This window comes from Podarcis cretensis, assembly GCF_951804945.1.
Source record: "Podarcis cretensis genome assembly, chromosome: 6".
NCBI classification, from domain to species: domain Eukaryota; kingdom Metazoa; phylum Chordata; class Lepidosauria; order Squamata; family Lacertidae; genus Podarcis; species Podarcis cretensis.
The window spans coordinates 60,156,440-60,182,020 of NC_137175.1; the positions used below are offsets into that span (position 1 = coordinate 60,156,440).

Genomic DNA, 25,581 nt, shown 5'->3' on the forward strand with positions numbered 1-25,581 from the left:
ACCATCCATATATATATATATATATATATATATATATATATATATATTCCTAGTGCTCCACAGGGATATATACTACACCATCTGAGATTTTGAGACACCCGAGTAAGCAAATTTTTTTGCTTCAGTGTGATATATCTTTGGATACGATCAATCTATGGTAAATCCCAATGAAATGACTAATCGGAAGGATGACAATTGCTACATTTGTTCTCTACGGACTAAGAACATAAGAAAAGCCCTACTAGATCCGACTAAAGATCTGTCTAACCAAGCACCCTGGTTTCCAAATGGGTCTGGAAAAGCCACTAAACCAGACATGATGGCAAAGAAATGAGAAGAGTCCTAGCTCAGGGGTAGACCATCTTATTAGCCTACAAAAGGTCCCAGAAGGTTCAGTCACTGGCATCTCCAGTTAGGACTGGGAGAAGATCCCTGCCTGAAACCCTGGAAATCTGCTGCCAGTGTACACAAGATTGAGCTGGATGATCCAGTGGTATAATGCAGTTTCTTATGTTGGTGTGCAATAGCCCTTCCTGGCTTTTATCCTCCACCAGCTGTATTCAGTGGCACACTCCCTCTGAACATGACCAACAGCCACTGATAGGCCTATGTTCTCTGGTTTTGTGTAATCCATTTTTTAAGTTATCTAAGTTAGTGACCACTTCAATGAAATACCATATTGAAACCCTATGCTTCCAGGCACAACCACATAGACTTCAAGAACACAGGAAGTTGTATTATTCTCTACTCGGCTTTGTTTTCTCACAAGTTCAAACAATATTTCCCCCCTTCCCAAACCAAAGTTAATCCAATTGTTTCTTTAATTCATCCTCCATTTCCCAGTGTTAATTGCCACCTCCCCCACTGAGAAGGCAGATGGTCTCCCCCATCCCCAGAAGGATTTTCAGTTTGAGGCTTCAGGCAAATTGTGACATGTGGGATACTGTGGGAATTAATTCATTATGGAGCTATGAATTATGGAGCGACACTGGGGAAAATATGCTTTGTAATGCCAAAGCAGGACATACAAGCCTCAGAGGCGGAACAGTGATATTGGAGGATACTGCAGCTGCAAGCTGTTCTGAAGCACCAGGAATCAGCCGATAGTTGGTGGATCACAGAAAGAACGCTGATAAAGCCCTGTGGATGGTGTGGGAAGAGGACACAGACACTAGTGAGGGGCTGGTTGGCAGAATGGGCAAGAGCTGAAACCCAGGACCCTCTGAAGAATATACTTGACAAATCCCTTGGAAATCCCAAATTTAAGAACAGTTAAATGCTGATGTGATGAACATGTTCTTCCCCATTATCGAAAGTGGAGGGAGTGCTATATTTAAAGCTAGGTTCAAATCTCTGATCACAAACACAAGACTCCTTTGCACCATTACATAACAACAAGCATAGATTTCTACTGAGAGAAAGTATGAACTAAGGGCATATTATGCAGCCACCTTGCTAAAGCTAAGAAGATCTAGGTCTCATCCAATGTCTGGATGGTAGACCACTCACGAACCCCAAGTAAATTCAGTGTGTACATATGGGGAAGCATTGGCTAATTATGGGTCCCCAAAAGATGCACTTGTTTTACTTATTTATTTGTACTTATAGCCTGCCTTTCACAGATTGGCTCCATAGCAGATTATAAAAATCACAGTTTAATAATGATGGTGATGATAATTTTATATGTCGCCCATCTGACCGGGTTGCCCCAGCCACTCTAGGCGGCTCTCAACAGAATTTTAAAAACACATAAAACATCAAACATTAAAAACTTCCCTAAACATGGCTGCTTTCAGATGTCTTCTAAAAGTCAGGTTGTTGTTTATTTTCTTCACATCTGACAGGAGGGTGTTCCACAGGGTGGGCACCACTACCAAGAAGGCCCTCTGCCTGGTTCCCTGTTACCTCACTTCTTGCAATGAGGGAACCACCCTTGGAGCTGGACCTCAGTGTCTGGGCTGAATGATGGGGGTGGAAATGCAAAATATTATTTAAATCATAAAGCAACTCCCCATGCATGAGACATATCTTTGTAAATGCCTTTCTGATGCACACAGGTTTTACATTTTTAGGTGTACACACTGAACTTCTCTCTGTACATCCAAAAAGAAGTAAAGGGGGAATGTGGCTTGGGAAAGTCCCTAAAAGTGAGTTTCAACATCCCATTGGCAAAACAGGAATATAAATACCTTTCTTTAGAGGGATGTAATGAGGCTGAGTGACCCAAGACTCGTACAGCATTTTATTAATAACGTAGCATATCTACTATATATACACTGTGTTGATAGCCTAGAAAAATATGTACGACAGTAAATGTAGCTGTTATCGATGGCAGAAATCTGAAACAAAGGATTCTGCCCTGACCTTTCCATCTTCATAATACACAATATATGAATCCTTGAAATATTTGAGTGGGAAAGTATAAAGTTCAAAGCCAAAGCCAACCCTGCACAAATCTGTCCCTTATTTTTTATGCTGTCTGAATTGTGCATTTTCTAGGAGAGTTTCCACCTAGGGGGAAGTCAAAGGATCTTCTTCCTTATCAGAGCTGATGCTCTCTGAACAAGTGTATAGTATTTCTGCAGCTGACCTACATCAAATGCATTCTTCTGATAACCCATATCAATCCATATGCTGCATTTACCAACCACTTCAACAGGGATCATCAACCCAATGATGAAAGAGAAATACAGCAAGGAAATCTGTTATCTGGCTTGTGAGCTGTAAGTCATGAGAACTGCGTGCTGATAGGTCACACTGCCATTGTCCTTCCGCAGTACTCCAATCAGCCTGGTTTGTGAATAGTTCCACTGCTATCTTGGAATTGGCCCAGCCTCGGAGCTAAGAGAGGCAGACTATTCTTGAAGCCTGTAAACAAAAATACCATGGGAGATAGCGAGCAAGAGAATGGACGCGTGATAACGTGTATCTCCCTACAGATTAGTGTTGCTATAGACAGGACCTTGGACTCCCAGTGGAGTTGGAGGGGGTGCCATTCGACAGATCAATGGAAGCTCAGCACGGGTTAGAATGTTTGCTAGCCCTAACATTAATCAAACAATTCAAACAATCTTGCAGATGTTCTGCAGTCAAGGAAGCGAAGAAAGAGTGTCTATGTATATAGCAGGGCAAACCACTTGCATGGAGGTCACTACTCTTTTTTTTATAAGACAGATAATTGTTAAAATAGTCAAGGAACTTATCGTCTTTATTCTGTTTGTGATTTGTTATAGTCTTCTTGTCTTATGAACTTCTGTTTCTAGCAGAGGATAAGAATGATGATCCTGACCAAAGACACTCAGTAAAACATTAAAAACTTATAGTCTTTCATGTCTGTCACTCTGGTTTGGTCAGAGTGCTAAACTATAGTCCAATATTATGAGGATCTAAATGATCTTTAGAACAGGGTGGAGAACCTCAGGCCAGGGGGCTGAATGTGGCCTTTTAAGCCTCTCTAATCAGACTAAGGGATGCGGGTGGCGCTGTGGGTTAAACCACAGAGCCTAGGACTAGCTGTGCGCCGGCTCCCTCGGCCAATAAAGCGAGATGAGCACCACAACCCTAGAGTCGGCCACGACTGGACCTAATGGTCAGGGGTCCCTTTACCTTTACCTTTAATCAGACTAAGCCATGCTGCCTCCCCAGGCTGTACCATTCGCCTGTCTTGCTCTGTTCCATCCTTGAGCACGTTTGCCTACCTGGAATGGGTGGACGGAGAGGTATGTGGTGGCATGTTCTGAAACCTCTGACTTGTGTGTGGCTGAATGGCAGCCTATTGTACAAAGATGAAAGAGCCACACACATCTGTTGCTCCACCCACTTTTGCTGCCTCTGGATCCACGCACCACAGGTACGTGGCCCCTGGAAAGCTCCACACTAGGGAAATGCAGCCCTGAGTCCGAGAAAGGTTCCTTTCCCCATCTTTAGCGTCAACAGAAGCTGAAAATAAGGGGTGAGGGGAGCTAGGCCATCTCCTGATACAAAAAGATTTTAAACCGTGCATAGGGCATCAGCTTCCTGCATTGCTGGGGGCTGGAATAGATGACTCTCAGGACCCGACTCTACAATTTCATGATTCATTTCTAAATGCTTTTCCAACATTAAGACAGAACAAAAATTCATATTGTGTTCATTTTTCCTTTATCCAGTGGACTCAAAATCCACATGACTAAGTGAAATTGTGCAACCTGTCAGCAGCAAGAAGAAAAAGAAGAAAAAGAAAAAGAAGGCAGTTGCTCAACAGGGGACTTCCAAACAATGTAACATCACTTAACAGCTTTTATCCTAGTGTAGGGGTCAGCAATCTTTTAAAGCCCATGTGCAAACTGTCATGGGCACTACATGTGTGCACGCACACACTGCTATCCATTCTAGTGGTTACAGTACAATGCTTCTTTTTAACCTAATTCAGCAGAGCGTGGGGACCGTGTCCTGGAAGGCCTCTGTGGGTGCCCTGCACCCATGGGTGCCACAGGGGTGACTCCTGTCCTAGTTGCAGCTATAGCTAGAGTGGAATATATGATGAGGTCCCAGAGGGTGAACAGCAGTGCAGTCCTGGGTTTCTAGTAAACATGTTAATTCAGGGTCCTGTTCTGGTGAAACATCTGTGAAAATGTGGGCAGGATTTTTGCACTGCTGGGGGGGGGGGGACTAGACGACCCTCAGGACCCCTTCCAACTCTACAGTTCTAAGAGTCTTGGCAAGATGGTTGGGATCACATATGCCTGGCCCCTGTCTAACTCAGAACACTACACAGAATTGTGAATAAATATAAATACCTTCAGAAGAGTTCAGACTGAACAAAGAACAAATCTTTACAGAGCTTGAAAATTTCTGCCAAAGATAACACTTAATATCTGTATGTTTGTTCATTTCATTCCTTAGATGCTCCAGGAGGAGGGCAGTTTAAGCTGCACATTCTAAAATAAATTAAAATCGCAGAAACAGCTTGCACTGCATGGTTTGTTGACCTCATAACACCTTCAGAGCAATACACCCTTCCGTCTTTTCTCTTTTGATTTAAATGAACATTTCCGCGTGTTTGAAAAGAAGCAAGTCTTAACCAGTCTTAAAAGGGTTTTGTTCACCATTAAGATTTGCTAAAATAAACTAGGAAGAAATAGGGAAATATGAGCCTGGCATTTTATTGCTGGCTTTTTTTTCCCTTTTCTTTTTTTGATAGTTTGCTGTTTTCTCTGAATTGTAGTCTTGCTAATTTCTACAAGTGAAATTGTTAAGCTCATGTAATGCCAAGTGCCATATTATGAATTTCTGGCAGATTTTGCTTATCTGGTGTCCTTCAAATGTTTTGCACTGTAAGTACCATCAGCTTCAGCCAGTCCCAAACATCTGGAGGGTACCAGATACAGTAGATCAAATATATGTTATGTTGCATGCTCTACAAACCATTTTGCCATGCCTACAGAACTTTAGAAGAATATAACTACTGTATACCCAAATCAGGGATGAGGAATTTATGTTGCTGGACACAACTGCTATTACCCCAACCACTGGCTGCATTAGCTGGGGATGAGAGTCTAATAACATCTGGAGGGCAATAGTTTCCCCATCCCTACCCAAACAAAAAATCAAAACAGAGTGGTGCTTTCCCCCCATAATCTATTGCAATTTAGTTACTTGCTCCTCTCCAACACAATTAAACTTTTCCTTCCCTGCTTACATTCACCATGCTTCCAAGTTCTGCTAACTGGATTCAGATTGAAAAGAATAGCAAATGCATTTGCCAGGATGCAGCAGACCTTAGCCTGTCCCTCTGCAATCAACAGAATGGGACTCAGTCAAGAGTAACCTAAAGCCAACTATTTCTGTGTAAGTTAATTGTGTCTAACGTTTGCTGAAATGTGCCTAGAATGCAATGAGTCAACAAATTTTTTATAGAAAACTAGCATGTGTTTGGAAGAAGGAAGGATCTGCACCTAAAAGCAGACAAGAGAGAAGCTAAACTGTAAAAAGAATGGAGAGAAAACTCCCTAAAGCTGATTCTGTAAGCTTTCAAACAAAACCACGCTGTTCTGAGTACTACTTCATTGCATCTATCCAATATAATTTTGCTCCTCTCCCAGAGCTCCGGATGCCTCTTCGACCCAAAACTGCTCTTGAGCAAAGCCAAACCTCAACTTTGCCACTGAAAAGCTTCTTTGTTTGCCATCTCTTTCCAATTCAGCATATCCTGTGACTGAACCCTGCAGTACAGTATAATACTCACAGGCCTTGGCAGCTGGAGAGTCTGCTAGCAGGTCTATGGTTCCCATAATAGCTTTCCAAACTTCAATGCCGGAGTATATTTACTACTAAGGAACTCTTTCCGGTGAGAGGCGGGGGACAGGGTGTGCAGGCAGGGAGAACAGAAAAATTAACAGAGTAGGAAGAAAGAGACATTACAGAACGACTTCAAAAACTTTTATCTTTAATTGCTACCAGAGATCTAAAGGCATTTTCACCCCAGGTTAAATGATAAGAGGTAATCAGCCTCTAGCAGCATCTGTTGAAGATGCAACATAAAGATGGAAATAGTTTGTTTTGTTTCTTTAAAGATGCCACGTTGGGTAGCAACCATATGTTTGGCCCAAGGTCTTTGTGCTGAAGTCCTTTGCTTTGCTTTTTTTCCTGAAGTAATTTTCAAGTCCTTATCATTTCTTGCAAACCTGATAAATACATGCTTTAGGGTTTGAAATCCAAACAACACACAGTTCAAATTTCCCATGAGTTACTAAAGTTGTCATTTCTAAATGGTCTTTTGCATTACTGGGTTTGACTATCACAGAGTGAGTGCAGGCCAAGAAATGGTCACAAACGTGAAATGTCATCTTTTATAGGAAACTAAATATGAGGATTAATTAAGGTCAACTAGCAGAGACATCACCTTGCCGACAAAGGTCCGTATAGTTAAAGCTATGGTTTTTCCAGTAGTGGTGTATGGAAGTAAGAGATGGACCATAAAGAAGGCTGATTGCCAAAGAATTGATGCTTTTGAATTATGTTGCTGGAGGAGACTCTTGAGAGTCCCATGGACTGCAAGAAAATCAAACATATCCATTCTTAAGGAAATCAGCCCTGAGTGCTCACTGGAAGGACAGATCCTGAAGCTGAGGCTCCAGTACTTTGGCCACCTCATGAGAAGAGAAGACTCCCTGGAAAAGACCCTGATGTTGGGAAAGATGGAGGGCACAAGGAGAAGGGGACGGCGGAGGACGAGATGGTTGGATAGTGTTCTTGAAGCTACCAGCATGAGTTTGACCAAACTGCAGGAGGCAGTGGAAGACAGGAGTGCCTGGCGTGCTCTGGTCCATGGGGTCATGAAGAGTTGGACACGACTAAACGACTAAACAACAACAATAAAAAGCTCAACATATGCATTCAGCTTGGAACTCTGCTGAATTACTCTTCCAAGTGTGTACCTGGACTCACATGTGTGCAGCCAGCACTCATGTATGTTCATATACTGAGAGAGCTTTAGGGTCTTTTGCTGGAGTAATGACATGTGCTTGTTATGCACACAGGAAGCTCTCACACAGAGGAATAAGGAAAGCTTGGTTTATTATATGAAATAGGAGTGACAATATATTAAAATGCTGCTTCAGACAGCAAAGTTGCAATCTAAGCAGGCAGCAAATTCTACAATACACAACAGCATGTATATGAACATACACAAGTGCCGGATGCTCACGTGTGAGTCCAGGTACACACTTCTAACACTACATGCATAAACTCTGCCTGCTTCCATTCCAGCCACCTGCTCCTACTGGGTGGGGCTGCACATGGAAGGGCAGCTGTCACTCTCCTGCATATGAAAAGTCCTTAAACAAGTTGAACCATTGATCCAACTATCTAGGAACCCTTTAACAAAACTACAACAACTTCGGTCCCACTGACACAAGTGGAAGATCAAAATCAGGAAGAAGCATTCACAGGTGATAGCTGGAGTCTGCTATGATGGTTTTGTAAACAAAAGCAGCACTAACATCATTTTTACTAATGGTTAAATGTAAACAATTGTCCAAGCTAAGCTAGGGCACATTAAAGTGGGTTTATAAACAGATCCTTCTAAGTACAAGCAGGCGGGCGTTGCCACGCTAATCTCCTAATCGTTCCACTCTGCTATCAAAACTATTGGGGGAGCGATGTGAGCTATGCACCCCAGTGGATGTGCTGAATCAGTTCATCGGAACCACACTCTCCAAGCATTTCCTACTCCCACTGAAACTAATTTATCAGCTGATGCAAAGCCTATTGATGTCACATACCAGTTCTCACTGCAAATAATTGTGCTTTTGAATCTCCCTGCTCTAATAGTTACAGAGAATCAGGAACAACCGCAGCCAAGGGGAAAAATCCAAGTCCCATCCAACAGTTTTTATCGCTCTTGGTATCCACACCATACTGCCAATTTTGCAGTGGTGAAGACTCACTGGTTTGTGACCAACTGCAGAGGCCCTTATCCAGGATCCAAATAAACAGGAATTATGTGGTTCATTTAAACAAGAGGTAAGATTCAAAATAGCAACATGTGGCAGGCAGTGATAATTATCAGGATTGCAGGGAGGGTGTGATTTAAGTCTTGGCGCCAAGGGGACAGTGTCTCCTAATGCAAATAGTACCTCCAGATGAAAGATTTTCTATGGGGAAGCAGCATGAAATGAAAGGGTTAAAAATCCCTTTCCCCACTGGCTGCTATCCTGATAATTATTAGCTCTCCCCCAGCTATTATCTGCATTAAAAAACAACAACAACCATGTGGGTTAAATGCAAAGCCTGATTTAATGCCTGATTTGGCCCTCGGACTGATCACCTTTAAAGGCTAATCATGCACATGCCAGGGAATTAGTTGAAGACGATGCTTGCTGGTGTGCAGTCTGCTCTGTGATGCCAGAAAAAGAAAAGGCTGGGTTTTGGAATACATTGCCTAGGACAGACATAGCCAAATCTTCAGAAAGCTTCTTTGTAACCTTAAAACGTGTGAGGATATTTCTCTCTCCCCTTAAATGGGCTCCCTCCAAAATTCTATTTGACTTTTCCATGGGTTTGTGTTTGTGAAAGATTCATGCCAAATGAGTAAAAAAAAAACCCAAAAAGGACGTCACAAAACTTATCCTTTTAAGGGAAAGGAGGGTGAGAGCAAGTATTCTTTCTCAGAAGCTGGCTCACACGCTACTCTAACCCTTAATGGCATTTCAACAAAGGCCTTGAAATACACAGAACCAAGCGCTCCTTCACACACAAGACTTTTGTCCTCAATAGGTACCAGCTCTGTGTAGGAAGGAAGAACTGCACAGAAGGTTTTACACAGTAATGTGTACCTGTGACAAAATAGACATATAGCAATGTGCATTCTTCACAGATGGTGTGCAAGTTTTTGTTCCGTATTGTGACAATTGTAAGTGCAGGAGGAAAACAGCATTTTATCTTATTGATGTCTAATTTGGCCCTCAATCCTTGGTTCGAGTTTTTCATGAGACAGTCATTAATGTGAATATTTACCTGGTCTCTGGGGGCCCTTCCTCTACTTGACTGAAGAAGCATAAACATCATAATGAGACAAAACTGGACTTGTAAACTTCACAAGATTTATTTAATTGAGCACTGGCTTTTCCAAAATCTGAAAAGTGTTGTCTCATAGATGGTAGAGCGAAACCTTCAATAAGATCAATGCTAACAAGACAGTCTTTAGGGATCCTAGAGTGAAACTAGGGCTTCCATTTCTTTCAGATTAGTTATCACTTTAGCCTCCCACCATCAGCAATAGTGCCTATGGGGTAGTCAATATTGTGCCCTTCAGACTTTGTTGGACAATAACTCCCATCGGCCCCAGCCAGCATAGCCCATGGTCAGGAATTATGGGGGCTGTCATCCAAAACATATGGGGGGCACCATGTTGCTTATGCCCACTTTCATTAACTACAAGGAATGCATTAGTTGGTCTATCTTAATCAAACACCAGGTGGTACAAAGTGTGCCAGGAACAGAAGTGACAGTTATTATGATACACTCAAATCATTCTGTCAGGAAATCCATGTCAAAAGGCAAAATAAGGGAACAAACCAGTGTCACCATCCAATCTTACCAAGGGCAGATGGATTCTACATAGAACCATGAGCAAGATTCAAAGAACAAGGTCCACCAGCAAGACCAAGCTAAACCTCTGTCCTACCTTACCATTATTCTCAGACCATCATAGACTTCAGTAAAAGAGGAACAGAAAACAAACCCACAACAAAGAAGAAAGTTCAGGCACTAAAAAGATTCAGCTCACCAAGTTGTCACAGTGGTTTGTGCCTCAGTTACCTTTGGTGACTTGTGGCTTGTGGTTTGTCTGTCTTGTTAAAATAGGAAGTACTAGAGGTAGCAGACTCTATGCCACCTCCAAACTTCCCATTCTCCTTCTCTCTTACTTGTTTTTTGATAAGCAGCTTCCCAAGATGCGATGAGACTGTCTTCTTTTCCCTACTGCTCAGTGTGCATGCATTGATCAAATTAGTGCCAATCAGAATGTAAGGAGAGGGAAAAGCAATTTCCCTCGTTCTTTGAACCAGGGCAAAAAATGAGTGTGGCTGCAGTCTTGGTGCATTTCCTGAGTTTAGCAGAGTTTTAACCCAAATCTTCAGTGGGCCAAATTGGACATGACTATCATTCATGTGTCCACCCTATTCAAATGGAAAGTAGGGGATAGAGCTGGCAAAAGGGGCCATTAACCTTTCGCCTCTTATGCCTTACCTCCTGATAGCTGATTGTTCCAGCCAGGTTTCCACCATTCTTGGCCCCAATACCAGAAGTGAGCTACAAATGGGCAGAAATGACTGAAGTAGTGAACTGGACGGATGTAAGGTATGGCAGGGTTAGAACTTTTCTAGATGCTTAATTGCCACTAACTAACTAACTAACTAACCAACCAACCAACCAACCATCTAACCACTACCTGCCATCTTCTGCTAGAGTCTTCATGTCTTTCCAATAATTGGGGGTGTGAGATTATGCGGGAGAAGGATTTCCACACAGGCCTCAGTGGACCTCAAGTAAAACTGGCAAATACTTGGCTTGGATCCACAGGTTTTTTTTTCAATGGAACAAAGTCCATTGATGATTGATGTGAGACTACTCCCAATTGATTTAGTGAGTCGCATCAATTATCTGTAATCAATTAAAATTCTTTCTCCCCCCCCCTTTTATGAGGGGGGAGACTTTCAGGGAACGAAGCATTTATCCTCTGAGGATCTATGAGGCTGCCTGAGCGAGAAATACTGTTAACTGCATTCAAATGACCAGTTTACCAAAACCTTCTGGGATTATGGTATTCTTTTCTCAGTGCTTTCCTCAAAACCATGGCGACAGACTCTCTTTTGCTAAGGAGATCTTAGCTTGAAGTTCTTGGCCGGTTGCCATGGATACCAGGCTTATACAATGCCTGCACTGAAAAGCAACAGTGGGAAAGACAGCGAGCTCGGGCTTCTGTGCAAATTACGGACAGCAGGGACTGACCTCTGCTAACAACTTTTGCGGCTGGGGGGGGGGGTTGGGGTTGGGGAATGCCTCCCCAGGACTGAAACAAATTTCAAAGAGCTGGAGCACACACATACTTCACGTTCTGTCCGTTTTTCAGCCCTTTTTGAATTAAATGCTTAACCAAATTCATTAAAAGGAGGGGGAATCTGCCTCCATTAGGTCTGGAAACAGAATTAATTTGCATGCTTTGGACACTATTTTAGCACAGGCAGAATCAGACCCTTGGGCAACTCAATGGTTTTCTTTTAAAAAAAGAAAGAAAAAAGGTTTTCAACATGATTGCACTAAGGACCAGTTTAGAAGAACAACATTTTGGGATTTAAACATGGGATACAGTTTTGCCACTCACTTGTTGTATAGTGCAGTGGGTAGCTAAAAGGTGTGTGTGTGCAGCAATCTGTCAAAATACTAGTATATTACAAGGCAAAGAGTTCCTAAAGCCACTGTCCACAAAACCTCAAGTTAGTGATCAACAGAAGCACAGCAGTCTAGGCAGCTGATTGCACCAAATAACACAAAATTAGCTTCTGAAGAACCACTGTTTTCTCTTGAAGTTCCAACTGACAGGTGTCTGTATTATTTATTTATTTTAGAGGGGAAACTTGGAAAGGAATGGAAGGTGATCTCTCTGAACCACCACTAATACAGGATCCTCTCTAGACAAGTTTCTCAGACTCTGTGACCTTGACTGCCTTCTACTTTCTGCCCTCCTCACGCAACCCAGGGCCACCCTATTCCACAGCAAAGCATGCAGAGATCCTTGATGGCAGACAAAACAACTGAGCCCATTCTCTGTGCTATCAGAGGAAGGTTAGAGATGTACCAATAAGCTCAGTTGTTGGTTTTGGGGGTGGTTTTTAAAATTTATTCTAGTACTCCCTGCAATATAGGGACGTCATAACACTTTGCACCCTTCCATTCCTGGTGTCAGACTGTAATACAAGAGAACGTAGATAAGCATAAATGTGCTTGAAACTTTGAAAAATGTTACTAAAGGCTGGAACTACACTCCCTTTTCTCTAAAGAAAGAGGCATGGGAGGGGATAGGACACACTGTTTTGTCTAGCACTAGGTCTGCTGTTTTGTCCAGTAATTAGGGCAAGGACCACAAGTTGCCCAGGTGTGAACTAGATGCTAAGCAATGCAGCGATGGTTAGCTGCATCAGTGATGGTTAGCTGCATCAGTGACACAAGATTGCTGTGACAATTATTTTCTTTCACCTGCAGCGCCCTTTCTAGCAATTCCAATGCAGCTGGGGATGGGTTACAGTGCACATATGTGGGGGGCGAGTTGTGTTTGTGTATGAGAGAGTAGGGTTACGTGCCTCTTAAGTGTGTGACAGAGGCACGGAGGGTGTGTATCTGTGTATGAGGCATACAAAGACATGTGTGTTTGAGAGAGAGAGAGAGAGAGAGAGAGAGAGAGAGAGGATGTGGTGGTGAGGGGTACTGCTAGGCAGTGCCCACTGGCACGTAGTTTCCAACTGACTGCCCACTGCTGCAAGTGTCCCTCAGAATCAAAACAATTGCCCACCTACTCACCATTTTCGCTTACCTATCCCTTTTAGGCACCTGCTAACTTAACATGACAGGCTAGTTCATTAAAAACAAGCATCAGGTCAAATGCACCAGGGTGAGAATAGACTTCATTTGTGAGGTCCCTGAATTCACCAGTCCAGGGTCTCTGTCATTTCCCTGCCTATCTGTGCCCTCCTCAACATTCCATCACCCATTTAGTTTCCCAGGATTCATCAGGACTACAGCTGACAAAGTCTTCAAAATATAGGACCTTCCATACAACATTGTAAAGGGTGAGTTACCCTACTCCTTTCCTTCCTGCTTCTACTGCCCACTCTGCAATGATATCCAAATGGTTGCCTCTTTCCAGTCTCATCAAAATTGTTATTCCTTGCAGGCTGCACCATGCTGCTTCTTAAAACTCGGTCAAAAGGTACGTAAAAGACTCATCTGATCTTTGGTGTCTGGAATGAATGTAATGAAAAGAGGTTTGCATCATCCACTAATGTCAGCCACAGGTTTCTGACGTTTAACCAATAGGTTCTGATTCCATCATTTTAGAAGCACTCTGTTACTTCACCAACACTCCTTTTAACACAATGCAACTTTTAACGCAATGATAACACAATCATGCACTGATTCACTTGTCAGATGTTGCTAAACCTTGTCAGCAGCACATTGCCTGTAGGCACTGATAATGCAGAGGAGAGCTAATTCGAATTGTCCCAAGATAATTTATTGAGGAAGTCCTCTTGCTAAGCAAACACTCTGTGATGAAATCATATACAATATACACACACAGCTCATTATTTTGCAAGTTGAATCAATTAACTTCCCCAGCAAAATCAAGAACAAGTAAAGTAAGAATTTTCAGGCTGAGTCATATATCAATGGTCCATAAAACTTATTGACAAAAGATCAGACAAGATGCCTAAGGCAGGTTCACAATCAGAACATAATAATAGTGATATACATTCCTAATAGTTACACTTCAGCCCAAGGTATGAGCTAAAGGAGTCAACCTGCCAACCTGGTGCAGTCCATTCATTTTGGACTACAATTTCCATCAGCTCTAGCTCTGAAAAAAAATCTCAAAATGGAGACTGAGTTTGGCTTATGGGGTTAGCTTCCACTGACAGACCTAATACCCAGTCAAACAAGTATCTTTAAAAAAAAGCTTATTGGATAACATAAGAAGTTGAGTTTTATGGGGCTCAAGACTGAGAAAGTGACTGATTCATTTGATCTACTCCAGTTTGATTTTCTTTTTAATTACAAGTTGTCACTAGAGGGTTTTTTCTCTCTCCCTTAACCATGAGCATAAAAACTGTCAGCCAAATCCATCTAAAGGTGGCTTAACTCTCTGTTTTATCACTTGCCTACTTTTTCAAAGCAATCACAACTTCTGGCAATTTCACATGCTTCTCCTGCTGATTAGAGTCCTTAGACTTGTAACTAGTTGAATCATCCACCAATCAAGTGAAAGCTATACCTTCTGAATTTCTTTTGACAGCTGTCAAAACAAAAGCCTCATGCACAGAAGCCTGATTAAGGGGCTTAGTTTCCCACCAGCAAAAGAGCCTACACATTGTGGGAATGTATAAACTCTGGTATGCTGAAAGTTGCAAGATATGCAAGGGATTAAAAAACAGAATGAAATGAAAGCATGTTTGAAATGCGGCACAATGCGGTGCCTCTGCAATGTAGGCCTTCAGGTGCTGATCCCATTTCACCAGATCAATATCGACAACAGTGAAATTGCAGGGCCCTTCCTCAAAAGTTCGTGTAAGTACATAAGATTATTTCATGAAATCGCCTTCAAATATGCAAACATAAACTACCCTGGGTGTTAAAGCATTCTCCCCAGTGTTTCAGTGGTCCATTCTCCTTCCAGCAAAAAAAGGAAAATCTGGATGATTGGGGAGTTGTCATCATTCCCATATAAGGTCTTACTGCATCAGAGCTTCTAAAACAAGGAGGACTTTATTTTCTCCTAGTGGCAACCATATTGGCACACCATTCAGGGTTCAAAAGTGGCAATACAATATGTGTAGAGAATTGAGCTGGTTGACAGAAGTATAAAGTCTGTTTCATGAGCACCCAAACACACCTGTCTTTTAACACCTTCTTCCAACCTGTAAAAATGGAAATGTTGATAATGGATTGCCCACTGGGATGTTATCAGAACCTATTATAAGGTGTGGTTTCAAATCAGGCATGCAAATATCCTGTCACCTTGGAAACACAGTGCCAATAGGAACCTGCCTTAAAACAATTCAGACCATTGATCCAACTGGGAAATTAGTATTGTTTGCTAGGATTGGCAATGCTCGCCAGCATTTCAGGACTGGTTTCCCAGGCTTACCTAGAGGGTAAGTCCTTTCCCTTACATCTTGAGTGAATATTAGGAGCATGGGCTATTTATATCCTGTGGTTCCACTATACTGTATCTGGTACACAGAAGTGTGAAAAGGCACTGGAAAAATGGCAATGGCAGGAAAAAAGGGAAACTGGGAAACATTGCCAGGGGCTGCACAACTCCTCCTTACAGTTTTGAGACTGTTTCCTGTCCTTCACAAGCCTTACTTCTCAGGAATAACCAATATCTATATTAAAAAGCTTGTTTTATTATGCTACAGAACAAGCATTTGCTGATGTAAATGGAACCAGCAATCAATGCTGAATCAAACATATCAAATCTGTCATAATCTTAGACTGAGGCTGCCAGTGCTTCTCCAGGTTGATCACAGCTTGAATAACTGACAGTAGGGAAGTACAGCTGCAGGCAACACCAATCCAAAAACGCTATAACAACATCAGTAGCAAGTGGGGAGTCCATTCTATTCCATGGAGCATAGAGAAGGGGCCCTTCTAGCTGAGGCTGATGGGAATTAGAGTCCGACTTCTGGAGGGCCATAGGCTCCCCAGCCTTGGAGTAACCAAACGGCTGTCTCAATAGAAGAACATTTCTTATGCCTTAGGGTGAGATGCAGTTAATGATGAAACATAGAAAGGGGCTAAGCAGAACTAATATTTCATATGCTCCAGTACCAACTATGAGCAATGGATTTATTATGTAATAGAAAACAAGCTAGATTAGTGAATTATTGATTTCATGAGATCTTATATACTTCAGGTTGCAGACTATTCTTTCTATTTTGGCTATTAAATCAATTCAGGAATCCAAAATTCGTAAAGGAGACCCGTTATTTCTCAACATCCCCCATACAGCATTTGTCCTCTGTTCGAGGCATCAACACTTTAGGATGACATTTACTTTGGAAGTTATTCTTACAAACCACTAAGTCCAGCAGAGCTCACACAAGCAGAAGAGATAGCAAGCACATTATCAGCTCATTATCCCCCCAGTTGCTCTTGTTGAGTAATTGGCTGGTATAATAAAATAAAGCTCAGTAGCTGAATCTGGATGGCAACTGTGACATGGATATACAAAGCTGCCAGTCCAAATACTGCCCTTCTAAGAGGAGCAAACATTGAAAGTGTTTCAGCAAGCCTCAGACAAAATCAAGCAAGATGCTTTATATTACAAAGAGTTGTAAAAAGCCTGGAGAATATCTAATGCCACCATTAATACCTCAAGTTATTCAGGATATAAATAAAAGTAAAACCATGGAAAAAAATAAAGTTTAATCTAATCAACCATCTCTGACGTAACTTCTCACAAGGTTGTAAACAGTCCTAAACTAAATGGGCAAACATTTCTATGATGAGGTCTAATCCTGGTAGGAAACAAGGGCTTCAGAAACAAAAGATATTCAACCAATTCATCAATAGAAAGTAAATAAATTCCTTGCCTGGAAATTTATTTATGACTTTAATTATTCTTAATCAAAATCCAACTTTTCCACCATTCAGATAAACAGTTTTCTTAATGATTAGAAGTAGAACATGAGAAGAAACATTAATTCACACTAGGAGTAGTTTGTAAGTACCAGTTGTAGCCATTTATTTCTGACATCCAATCACAAGAAATTTAAGACTCAGTTTTTCCTGCTATTAGTTGGCTCCAGGTAGTCTATGCAAAACAATAGTCCAACACAGGATTTATTTTTATAATCATTATTTTTCTATTTTTCTTCTGCATCTGTGAATAATAAAATGGAACATTCAGGTGCTTTCGTGAGACACAGAAAATGAATTATTGCTAAGATGGCAAGGAGAAGAAGCTGTAGAAGAACCTGACCCATCATTCCAAATTTATCAGCATAATTGTGCAAGTCATACATGTTTGCTCAGGCTTTACTCCCAGGTAAAATATCTGTAGGATTCTAAGTACATGTGTAGAAGATTTCACTGTAAATTCCTTATATTCAACCAGCCTAGCATCTCTATACCTGGGTTCTATCATACTGAAAGCTAAATATGTTCTAACTAAGTAATAAAAGAGAACTAATTTGAATATGCAAAGTCTTTTACCATCCTTACTTAATTTTCACTCACAACGTTATTGTTCCTGTTTTAGATATTGGAGGCTGAGGAATAGCAACTTGCCACTCAGTGTTATGACTCAGGTGGAACTTTCAATAATCCATTAACTCTGAACAAAAGTTATTTAACATAACACTAGATCTTCTCCAACAAGCTCTGGTTTTCCTTAACTCAAAAGTGGTTGTTGCTTCAAACAGCCATGTGAAAAGCAAAGCGTCAAGTTAGGATTAGATCAGAATCAAGTGCTTTTGCAATCCTGCAGGAATATCTCCAATATGTAACCTGCACTGAGGAGGAAATGCACTTCTAACAATAAATCATCTGAAAAGCTCCCCAAGAACCTTTGTTCTTGACATGCAGCTGATAGCACAATCCTACCCATGTTTATCTAGAAATAAATCCAAAAACCTTCAAGGGGACTTACTCCAAGTAAGTGTCCATGGGATTAAAGTCTGAAGCACAGAATAATTTTGCCACACAGCAGGTATTTAAGAAGCTCATTCATTCCCACCACTGATAGTACACTATGCAATTGTAGTGCACTTGCTACACATATCTGGACGACTGAATGAGTTGAGTCTTCTTCAAGTGTTCAAAAGGAATGGAGAGCTCAAACTAGGGAGAGGAATGGCAGTGTGCACACTGGCCCAACCCCCAATGTCTCCAGGTGCGCTAGGGGCACCTAGTCCATCCATCTTCCTGCACTGAGTGCAGAGGTCTGAAGGGAGCTTCTACATGCTTTGCTAAATGCTCTTAGAAACATTCCTAAAAGCAAAGTGGCATACATTCTGCACATCCTGGGATTGTCGATGTGTGAAAGAGTGTTGGCAGTCTCCCAATGCAAGAATAACATGTGCATCTCTCAGAAGATATGCAGTTAGGTGCTAATGGCATGGTTAAACGTAGGGCAGGTAGTAAATTCCCTTGTTCTTCTCCCATGTGCACATGTATCACTACCACTCTGAAGATGTTGTTTGATATGTCCAGGCCTACAGCCACTGTTATAGCACAGTGAACAACTGAAGTGGGGGGACCACAAGGCACTGGCTACAGAGCTGCGAATATCTGCCAGCAGGTTCTCACACCTGGTCCCCACACCATATTGATGGCAGCTGGGATAACTCATTTGGCACAGCAGTGTTTCCCAAACTTGGGTCTCTAGCTGTTTTTGGACGACAGTTCCTAACATGCCTGACCATGAGTCTTGCTAGCTAGGGATGATGTAGTCCAACAATAGCTGGAGACCCAAGTTTGGGAAACACCACGGTAGAGCAACAGATTCTTCATCTCAAGGTTGTGGGTTCGAGCCCCATATATTGGGCAAAAAATTGCTGCATTGCAGGAGGTTGGAACAGAAGACCCTCGTGGTCCCTTCCAACTCTACAATTCTATGATTTGTGAACTGTGCCACTGTATTCTGCTCTGGTCAGACCTCACCTGGAGTACTGTGTCCAGTTCTGGGCACCACAGTTCAAGAAGGACACTGACAAACTAGAACGTGTCCAGAGGAGGGCAACCAAAATGGTCAAAGGCCTGGAAACGATGCCTTATGAGGAACGGCTAAGGGAGCTGGGCATGTTTAGCCTGGAGAAGAGGAGGTTAAGGGGTGATATGATAGCCATGTTCAAATATATAAAAGGATGTCACATAGAGGAGGGAGAAAGGTTGTTTTCTGCTGCTCCAGAGAAGCGGACACGGAGCAATGGTTCCAAACTACAAGAAAAAAGATTCCACCTAAACATTAGGAAGAACTTCCTGACAGTAAGAGCTGTTTGACAGTGGAATTTGCTGCCAAGGAGTGTGATGGAGTCTCCTTCTTTGGAGGGCTTTAAGCAGAGGCTTGACAACCATATGTCAGGAGTGCTCTGATGGTGTTTCCTGCTTGGCAGGGGGTTGGACTCGATGGCCCTTGTGGTCTCTTCCAACTCTATGATTCTATGATTCTATTCTATGATTCTAACTCCTGGAAAGCTGACAATGCTATCCCTAGGCAGGGATAGAGTTAGGTCATGCAATCTGATCCCTGGAATGCTCTCTTTGCACCTCAAAAAAGGAGGTGGAAAAGATGCAGAAAGGGGTAACCAAGGGGGCTGAAGGCTACAGCTTTTGGGGTTTTTAATTTGGAGAAAAGATGGGGCAGGGAGATAAAGGAACACTTTTTCACGTAGCACCTTAATTGAAGTAAGGAATTCACTACCACAGCATGTAGCGATGGCCACCAATTTGGAAAGATCTAAAAGCAAATTAGACAATTTCATGTATGATAAGGCTTTTAATTTCAGTATAAGAGGCCATATGATACCAAATACGAGTTCCTCAAGGGTTTCCCACAGGCATCTGGTTGGCCACTGTGGGAACAGAATTCTGGAATAGATATGCCATTGGTCTGCTTTTGTAGGACTCCTCTTATGTTCTTAGTATAAAGGATCCTATGTTTCTACTAATCACTTTTATGCTGTACATATCAAATAGTTCATTTCCTCCAGACACTAGAGGATGAAACTTTTTCCACAGGTCCATATTCATGTGGGATTATAAAGCAAAAAGCTATTATTCTCTCTCTCTCTGCCTAATATATTTGTGCCTGATAATAGAGAACAGATGAACGATAAACTGCAAAAATTAAACCAAACTGACAGTATGAAGAAAATGTGCTCTAAGCAGAAACAATCAGTGTTAAAAGGCTGTGGTATCTGGGTAATTAAAGTCACATGCTGTTGTGTTCTTCTTTTCTTTCTTGGAAATCAATTCATTTTGTAACATTAGTGTAACTGAAAGATTCTTCAGCATGTAAACCATTCATAGAAAAAGTTGTTTGCAGTCCTGTAGCTTTCTTCCAATACGGGACCCTGCTAGATGTTCATAAAAGGTAAAGGTAAAGGTACCCCTGCCCATACGGGCCAGTCTTGGCAGACTCTGGGGTTGTGCGCCCATCTCACTTAAGAGGCCAGGGGCCAGCGCTGTCCGGAGACACTTCCGGGTCACGTGGCCAGCGTGACATCGCTGCTCTGGCGAGCCAGAGCCGCACACGGAAACGCCGTTTACCTTCCCGCTGGTAAGCGGTCCCTATTTATCTACTTGCACCCGGAGGTGCTTTCGAACTGCTAGGTTGGCAGGCGCTGGGACCGAGCAGCGGGAGCGCACCCCGCCGCAGGGATTCGAACCGCCGACCTTTCGATCGGCAAGTCCTAGGCGCTGAGGCTTTAACCCACAGCGCCACCTGCGTCCCTGTTACAACTAAATATTCACAGCTGGGTAGCTACTTGGGAGTACAGGGGCAAAATGACAAGATATGGTGCATTGGCTTAACAACTGAGGCAAGTGCCTCATTGGAAGCACAGGAGAGGACACAACTCTCTTTAATTTTCAGAGTGTTAAAACTCACAGCCTGATCCTATTTGGGTTCAGTCATTAGTAAAGCTCCCAGCAAGTGTGCATAAAATTTCACTTTGTGAAATTTGTAATAAGCTTAATGTGTTTCCAGAGGGGTAGCTGCCTTCAAAAACCATAGTCTTGTGGTATCTTGTTTTTTATCTTTTTCTTGTTTTCCAGAAGATCCCAACTCTTTTTAAGAAATTGATTATGGTATAAGCTTTCATGACAATATGATTACTGAAGCACTAACAATATTCAATAGCAGATACATGGAGAGCTCTAGTAGTCAAGAGATGTGCTATTGTTGTTAGCTCTCACCTTGTTAAATTGATCCTTGTGAGTTTTACCTACCTAGCATTTTCTCAGTGAACTTCAGATATCCAAGTAAGTATTGTCTATAAATGCTTGTATCACATAAACTAATTAGCCACTAAGGAGCCACTCCATAGTCATCTCATTGTAACATACCTGTACAAAGATGCACCATCTATGTCCATATTTCATAGAGTAGAGTGACCCAAGACAAAGATCTGTTATATCTTTCAGAGTTGTCCCAGGACTATAAATGATTTAATCCAGCTATCAAATTCAGCTAACTGTTTCTTATGCACTTTTTCCTATAACTGTGATTCGCCCCCCTCTGCTGTTACTACAATACTGCGTCCTCTTTTTTAATGCTTCAAAAATTAATAAGCATTGTTGTTTACAATGCATAGTTGGTATAGCACACAAATGTTCGGTTACTCTCCCAATAACTAATGCTCAGGATTGGAACTCAAGTCCTTGACTCAATGTACCATCATGAATTGCCTTGGTGAATTACACGCCATCCACTACACCACAGTGCCCCCTAGACTCTGTTTACAGATATATCCCTTTTCTTTTTTGCACTTTGCCCTATAAACAGGTCATTATGATGACAGAGGAGAAAATTTGTGTGTGTTTAAAAATGTTCATTGAGCACAATCCCTCTTCATATTGCCTCTTTTAAAGTTAATGACAAAACACCAACTAACGTGAACTGAAATAGTATGACCGTGAACCCATCAAGAAGATTTCCACATTCAAAAACTCTTAGAGTTTCTTAAGTGATACAGAGTGGTTATTGATTGGTTCACCAAACACAATGGATTTCTACTCAAGAGAAATGAGCAGCAGACACAAAGTTCTTTTAAAGATGCTGGTTCATACAATACATAAGAGAACAATGAGAGAAGATTCTCTTTTCCCAAAACAAAGCCTTACACCTATACAGCATCTCAAGTGCCGGGGAACACGCCAATACTCCACTTACACTAAAGTACTTCTATAGTAGAGCTATTCAGCTCTTGGGATTTAATTGCTCTTAACACGCACTGTTATTATATACACATCAAATTGTGCAGATTGGACAGCAGTCAGCATTATTACAGATCCCAACAAAGCCAGATGCTACTAGTGTAAACTACAGTGTCTCATTCCATTCTGTACCAGCTGGGATTCCCTTCCACAGTCTCTTAATGCCAATGGCTATGTTGCTTCTCACGTTGCATTTTTAAGGGTACCTAAACATTTGAAGCAGGAGGAAGACTTTGAAAACACGTAAAGTCACTCATTAGAAAACCTTCGTCTTGAATGTGAAATGGCCCTGATCTGGATTCAGTCAGGTGAACAGACATCCTTATTTTGTTCTTTCTCTAAACACCACAACCCCTCAAGCATAATAAATCACTGGAGCCAGGACACTCAGAGAACTTCAAAAGGGAGTAATCCTTTCAGTGTCTCCAAGCTTACTTAGAGTAAGAAGTTTGAGACATGCATTTTGACTTTTCCCTATGGCGATCTATTTAAAGGGGCAATTCAGCACTGTATCTTCACTATCAAGATACCATATGACAACAGCACTGTTTGTTTTGTAAAGTTCTTTGGAGCACTGACAGTCTGAAGAAAGGAACAATCGTTTCAGATAGAGAGCATCTTTCTGCCCTGGATGGTTTGCAGTGTTCCTAAAGCAGACAGATATTTGTCAGGAACAGATAGGATATCCAGACATCCTTTAACACGCCCTTTGCACTACAATTCCCATCAGCCCCAGCCAGCACAGCCTGTGGAAATGCTGTCCCAAACATCTGAAGGGCACCAGGTTGGCTGATCCACCTGAGTGTCTCAGCCCAAGCTTCTTCACACTTGCCACCTTTTTGGAATACTCTATGCCTCCGATCAAGAATGGTGGCATGAAAGCCACCATAAGCTAGCTAAGACACCATAGCTACATGCTAGGATTGTCACCTTTTAACATTTCCTCAGGCAGGGTTTCTGTACCATTAACAGCTGAATGGTAGACAGAAATGTCAAAGGTGAAGCCTTTCCAGGCATGGAGAGCTAGCGCTGCTGGCTTTCCTGTTGGGTTAAAGAAACAAGAGTCCTAACAGAGAGGAAAAGTTTGTTCTTTCTTTGTTTCCTATACCCTTTCAGACAACTACAGGAACCCTCGTTTTAAGGAGCGCCCCCGTTTTAACCAAGACACACTTCCCTGGAACTCCACAAGGTAGAATTCAAAGCAGATCAAGTACTGCGGCACATGCTTTCCACCCTTAACACTGAGAGGTCACAGATGTGCGTTCCTCTGTGTGTGTGTACCAAACAGCACAGCCAAACTTCACCCCTCCTCTGCAAGCCACATTTTTACCCCTTCCCTGGGAAAACTGGGGACCTTTCAGCCACAAACTGGTGTGAGAGCAAAATCAGCTTCAGGACAACTACTGCTAACTGGATCTTTTCTTGAGATCATTGCAATTCCTTTCTCCTTTTTCTTTTGAAAGGCACACAAAACACTCCCTCGCTCCCTTTCCCACTACAGAAAATCCTTTGGAGGGCACCTTTGAAGCCTATTCTTTAACCAGGAGCAGCCAAGTGAAAAGCATGCCTTGTTTCCCTGGCTGCTCCTCAGGGGCCAGCTGGGATGGGAGATGCTTTGTTTACATATGAGGCTCAGCTCATTTGCTGGGACATCCATTTTATTTGGACGGGCACCAGGGCTGCTTTGGGTTTCCATAAGTTTCTGTGGTTTCGCTGGGTGCTTTCCTAGAGTAAAATGAAGCCCTTAAAAAACACACACAAAAAAACTTCTTGGCATCAACAACGCCCGGCTGCCCTAGCTAGTGCATTTTGTACACACAGTACAGCATATATTGCTACTGAAGAGCTCTTTTGCAACGCAGTGGAGCGCTTTGCTTTGTTTCTGCTTGCTTTTTCCTCCCACATTTTTATCCTTTGGCATCATAACCCATCATGAAAGCAGAAAAGGTCAGGGGAAAGAGAAAAAAGCTTGCAGGATGCAAGATGGGGAGAGGAGAGAAATCTATTCCGAAGAACTGTCTTCTTGCAAAGCAGAGAGCGGCTCCAGAAGATTTGTTATGTCCCAGTTACAAAGTTTTGTGGTGTTTTGGTTTCTTTAAAAAGCAAGAAAGGAGAGAGCAAAAGTGAGCAACCAAAAGAGTAAAGACGAAGAGTGGAAAGAAGAATAGGAGACTGGTTAGTTTTAGCAGAGAGACTGCTGGAAGGAGGGGAAAAAATAGTTGTGCAACCCTCTGGAACGGCTTCTTATAAAATCCGAAGAAAGTGAATTAAGATGGGGAAGAGGGGGGAGAGAGAGTCGCTCAAGTTTTAAATCTCACCCATGAAGAGGCAGAAGAGGTCGAGGCAAATGAGCAAAGCTTTCTTGCTGGGGCTTTTGCTGGGGTTGTTATTCAAGGCAGGGCTGCCGCCGTTCTTGCTCTCGGGAGCCATCGCCTTGTCGTACTTGTAGTTCTGCATGGCAGGCAGGGGAATCGCTTTTGCCAGCTGCGTCTCCTTCTCGCCGCTCGGGGGTCGCGCTGGGCCGGGAGCAGCCGGGGAATCCGGGCGCCGAGGCTGGGGCTGATCGCTGCCTGCTCACGTCGGAAGAGCGAGCAGGAGGAAGAAGGGGTTTTGCAGGCGGCTGCAGACTTTTGTCCTTGTGGCTGCCTCTGCCAGGGCCCTTCGGCGTCCGCGGGGAAGTTTTCCTCCTCCTTCTCCTCTTCTCAGGCAGCAGAAAGCGCGCGAGTAGCAGCTCCCTCGTCGACTGCGAAGACCATGCAAAAAGAGCACAACACGGAGGGAAGCGAAAGTTTTTAAAAAGTTGGGAAAGTTTGGCGCAGCGTGATCAGAAATCCAACCAATCCCGGCTGGCGGCAGGAGCGGAGCTTGCAACTCGGCCAGTCCCTTGCCAATGAATGGGGAGAGAGAGACAAGCAACTTGCACACCCGGCTGCGTCGAAAGTCAGGCTCCGGCTGAGCTTGTGTGATCCGACGGGGTTACTTCTGCACTTTTAATTCCTCTGATCCTTTTCCACTCCTCTCTCTTTCCCCTCTTTTTTTAAAGGTTGCTATCCAAGTACAACCCCCTTCCTGAAACTGACATATACATATGATAATTAACCCCACATTCCCCCCCCCCCATGAAAAGAAAATCCTCCATATGCCCCTAGCGCCCCTTGCGTTCAAAACAAGCCTGCTGAGCTCAGTGAGGACGCAAATCTTGCTAAGGTTGGGTTTCTCTCTGACGATGCCCTCTCTTCCTCTCTCTCCCCCCGCCCTCGCCCTCCCCACTCCCGGTCTTTGCTTGGAAGCAAAGCTGGAAAAGTTTGCTTTGAAAAGTTCCGCTGCCTTTTGGAATATCCTGGACGGAGCGTGGGATTTAATTCTTAGTGGGCTCCTGTAGAT

At 42.7% G+C, this 25,581-nt stretch overlaps 1 protein-coding gene and 1 long non-coding RNA gene across 2 annotated transcripts in view; both read right to left on the reverse strand.

Moving 5' to 3' along the window:
* PLPP3 (phospholipid phosphatase 3) overlaps window positions 1–25,219 on the reverse strand; it is a 65,149-nt gene extending 39,930 nt beyond the window's left edge. Inside the window, exon 1 of the mRNA XM_079982156.1 lies at window positions 24,516–25,219. Coding sequence (XP_079838282.1) covers window positions 24,516–24,654 — 139 coding nt within the window. The 5' untranslated portion in view covers window positions 24,655–25,219. The remainder of the gene's footprint in view (window positions 1–24,515) is intronic.
* On the reverse strand, window positions 19,737–24,509 carry LOC307219160. The gene is made up of 2 exons (XR_013840313.1): window positions 20,705–24,509; window positions 19,737–20,333 (listed from the first exon to the last, which is right to left on the reverse strand). It is a non-coding gene; the product is annotated as an uncharacterized lncRNA (long non-coding RNA).
* Window positions 25,220–25,581: the final 362 nt, after the last annotated feature.